Here is a 3,892-nt window from a genome sequence, read left to right on the forward strand (position 1 = left end):
TCACATGCGAGCGGAGTCCGTTTCGAACACCCAGGTATGCTGCTGAGCTCAATGGGTTCACCATGCGTTCAGCTTCGTGCAGTCGGACGCGAGAGTTTGTTTCGGTTCCGAAGCCGGCGTTTCGGATTTGAAGAGCAAATAACCCAATTAACCGCGAAATTTTCCTGACATAATTGTCGTCTCTGCCTACGCCATCAGCGTAATCACATCAAATCATATCATAAACCTCTACCAAATCCAGCCTGCTCCAATCGGGCAATACCACAAACATTTAATCCTCATTGCGGTCTGCACTACCGGGCGAGTGTTTGGAGAAGGGAAGAAAGGTGAACATGGGGCGAAGCGGCGGCGCCGTGGAGGTTGGGGAGCGCGGACGGACACCGGATCGCCGGTCCTCGGAGGGGGACGGGGAGGATGAGCAGCAGAAGCAGCAGCGGTCGGAGATCTACACCTACGAGGCGCCGTGGCACATCTACGCCATGAACTGGAGCGTGCGGCGGGACAAGAAGTACCGGCTGGCGATCGGCAGCCTGCTTGAGGGCTACGGTAACCTGATGGAGATCGTGCAGCTGGACGAGGCCACGGGGGAAATCCGCTCCGACCCGGCCCTCTCATTCGAGCACCCCTACCCCCCCACCAAGGCCATGTTCGTCCCCGACCGCGACTGCCTCCGCCCGGACCTCCTCGCCACCTCAGCCGACTTCCTCCGCATCTGGCGCGTCGCCGACGACTCCTCCCGTGTCGAGCTCCGCGCCCTCCTCAACGGCAACCGCAACTCCGAGTTCTGCGGCCCCCTCACCTCCTTCGACTGGAACGACGCCGAGCCCCGTCGCATTGGCACCTCCTCCATCGACACCACCTGCACTGTCTGGGACATCGACCGCGAGGCCGTCGACACCCAGCTCATCGCCCACGACAAGGAGGTCTACGACATCGCCTGGGGCGGCGTTGGCGTCTTCGCTTCCGTTTCCGCCGATGGCTCCGTCCGCGTCTTCGACCTCCGCGACAAGGAGCACTCTACCATCATCTACGAGTCCGCGGAACCCCCCGGTACACCACTCGTCCGCCTCGGATGGAACAAGCAGGACCCCCGCTACATGGCCACCATCATCATGGACAGCGCCAAGGTCGTCGTGCTCGACATCCGCTTTCCTACTTTGCCCGTCGTCGAGCTCCACCGCCACCAGGCCAGCGTCAATGCCATCGCCTGGGCTCCCCATTCCTCGTGCCACATCTGCACCGCCGGCGACGACTCCCAGGCCCTCATCTGGGACCTTTCATCTATGGGCAGCGACCAGCAGCCTGCTGCCTCCACCGCCGCTGCCGAGGGCGGTCTTGACCCCATACTGGCCTACACCGCTGGGGCCGAGATCGAGCAGCTGCAGTGGTCCTCCTCCCAGCCGGACTGGGTGGCCATTGCCTTCTCCACGAAGCTTCAGATACTTAGGGTTTGACGGCCTCACCTTCAATCAGAAAACTAATCGAAAAAAAAAATTTTCTGTTATATTCATAATCATTATCATCCTCGTCTTATTCGTTAATGTTTTACTACGCTTGTGGTGACTGATAACAATAGGTTTGTCAAAGAAAACTAGAAGGGAAGGTAGGTTTCGCCTTGTAGGTCTACATGTCTACGATAGTAGCTACTGAGTTTGTCATCTGAAATTGCATTCTATTGAGTAGGGACGTCATTGGCTCCACCTTCAAGGGTTTCTATTGTTCTCATGTGCTGAGTATATATTACTTGTTGGTCCTCTAAGATTGCTGATCTTGGTCGGATGTTATCTTCATCCTATCTGAAACTCATATTTGTTGCTTTTGTTATGCCTCTACTTAACTTTGAGTAATTCGTTTAGAATGGAAGGGTTACAATGCTTTAGTTTTTCATGTGATGATACTCTAAAGTAGAAGTAACTGTAAAGTTTTATGGTGGAAGAGAGGAGCGTATCATTTCTGTTTGGTGCTTCTGCTTTATGCTAGAATGATGAGTTAGATGCACCATTTTTTTAGATGAGTGAGGCTTTTTACCTATTAGTAGAAAAGCTAAACATGAAATCAACTGTATAAAGTTTTTGAACGATAATCATGGAATGGCTTCGAAATGCTTGTCTTATTTCTAGATAGTAAGAAGCTAATAAGGTAGGTAAATTGTTGATCATTCAAGTGGAGATGACAATGTATGACTTAGCACTCTATTGGCTTTACCTTTGTCAAGATCATATTTAGTATTAACTTTTTCAGGTCTTCCATTCAACTTTGAGGATTTCTTGAATAGTGCCTTTGTATGTATTCTAAAATTCTCTTGCTGAAAGCTAGCACCACCGGTTCAAAAATATTCAGTTTATTTTCTTCCTATGGTTGTCTGTGGGATATGTATGGTAAATGTTTGTGAGATTTGCCATTAACAACTTTCCAAACTATGATTATAAAGTAATCACAAGCCATAGGTTTGGGATCTGCTCATTACACCCCTGATTTCAAGTGGCACCGGGTGATAGTGATTGATTGTCATTGTTTCACTCATTTTTGTCTTCTCTGCATCTTTTTCTCTTCATACTATGGTTGTTGCAGCAGGCTGCACTGCAGCAGCTTTTATCACTTCTCGACTGTTTTCAGCTACAAGGCCAAGCAATTGACTGAAGTTAGGTTGGTTGTGTTTCAACTTGATCACGAACTGTGTACATGATGAACCTTGAGATGACATGTTTGAATTAGATTCTTAATTTCAGTGATTCAGATCATGTACCAGTAGTTAAAACAGAGAACCTAGATTGTTTGGGGTGTGCAACGAACTAGGTAACCATGAGTTTGGAAGGGGCATGAGGAAATGTAGATTGATACTGGTTTAGTGTCCTAGGTAGCCTAGTTGGTAAAGACTTCGATTGATTAATCACAAGATCCTAATTTTGAATCCCACTTTCATCACTCATCCTTTACCAAAAAATAAATATTGGTTTATTGTGCTAGGAAATTTCTTGAATATGTAAATTTGTTGAATAACCTAAAGTTGTAGCTAGCATGTTCTTATGTCCTTTTTGAGCATCAATAGTCGCACTTAAATCATCTTGGATGTTCAGGAATGAGTAAATTTATGATTTTTAACCCTAATGATGTGGCTAGAGTGTTCTTTAAGACCTCTTTGGTCATCTAATAGTAGCTCACTCAGAAAGATCTTGTTAAAGGGTGAATAGTTTGGTAGACACTTGTTTCAAGCTAAAATGTTGTATTGTCTATGCATCTTAAGAAATCATTTTTTAATCTGTCATGGAGGATTATACTTGCAGATGCTATTTCTTGTATTTCTGCGCTTGAAGGCTTGGCCCCATCTGGTGACAAAAGTAAGTTAACAGGGAATGTACTTTGGCATGACTGTGAGGTTCGAGGGTTGTTCGATCACTTGGGAGTAATAGTTCTATATCCTATGTTCATCAGTTTGGCAGTCTAAATTGAGTACTAGAAGAGGTTCTAGGTATTTCGGTTAGGATTTAATGAAACATAAGAATGCATTTTTCTGCCTTTACCATGTGTTTCGCCATCCAAATTTAAAGTGTAAGAAAAATATTTAAGGGAAACATGTATGTAAGACATTCATCTTCATCATACACTAATATAGATAGAAACTTTTTGTTGTCGCCTTTTCTACTGTTATTTTAGTCACTTTATGTGGTTGGTTATGTTCCTTTATATGCATGTACAATATGCACAAGCTCGAGTGTCCTACGGTCTTAATATCCTAGTCAAATAAAAAAAGAAAAAAAGCTTGTATATCATATAGTCGTAAGTTAAAAAGATACAGAGCGGAACCTGTTTTGAGCAATTTGTTCTATAGCTTGAAATTAAAAGGACTACATCATGTGATGTTCCGTGGAAGCAATGGTCCGAAGCTCAGTAT

The 3,892-nt window shown here is 45.5% G+C and overlaps 1 protein-coding gene across 1 annotated transcript; it reads left to right on the top strand.

The window, feature by feature from the left end:
- The first annotated feature begins 210 nt into the window (after positions 1 to 210).
- On the top strand, positions 211 to 1,819 carry LOC135650864 (WD repeat-containing protein LWD1-like). The gene has a single exon (XM_065170505.1). The coding sequence runs from the start codon at positions 333 to 335 to the stop codon at positions 1,452 to 1,454; it is 1,122 nt and encodes a 373-aa protein (XP_065026577.1). The 5' UTR covers positions 211 to 332; the 3' UTR covers positions 1,455 to 1,819.
- Positions 1,820 to 3,892: the final 2,073 nt, after the last annotated feature.

Source organism: Musa acuminata, chromosome BXJ3-10, assembly GCF_036884655.1.
Source record: "Musa acuminata AAA Group cultivar baxijiao chromosome BXJ3-10, Cavendish_Baxijiao_AAA, whole genome shotgun sequence".
Taxonomy (NCBI): Eukaryota; Viridiplantae; Streptophyta; class Magnoliopsida; order Zingiberales; family Musaceae; genus Musa; species Musa acuminata.

Coding starts and splice junctions, on each gene's coding strand:
- LOC135650864 (XM_065170505.1), top strand. CDS start 333: ATGGGGCGAAGCGGCGGCGCCGTGGAGGTTGGGGAGCGCGGACGGACA.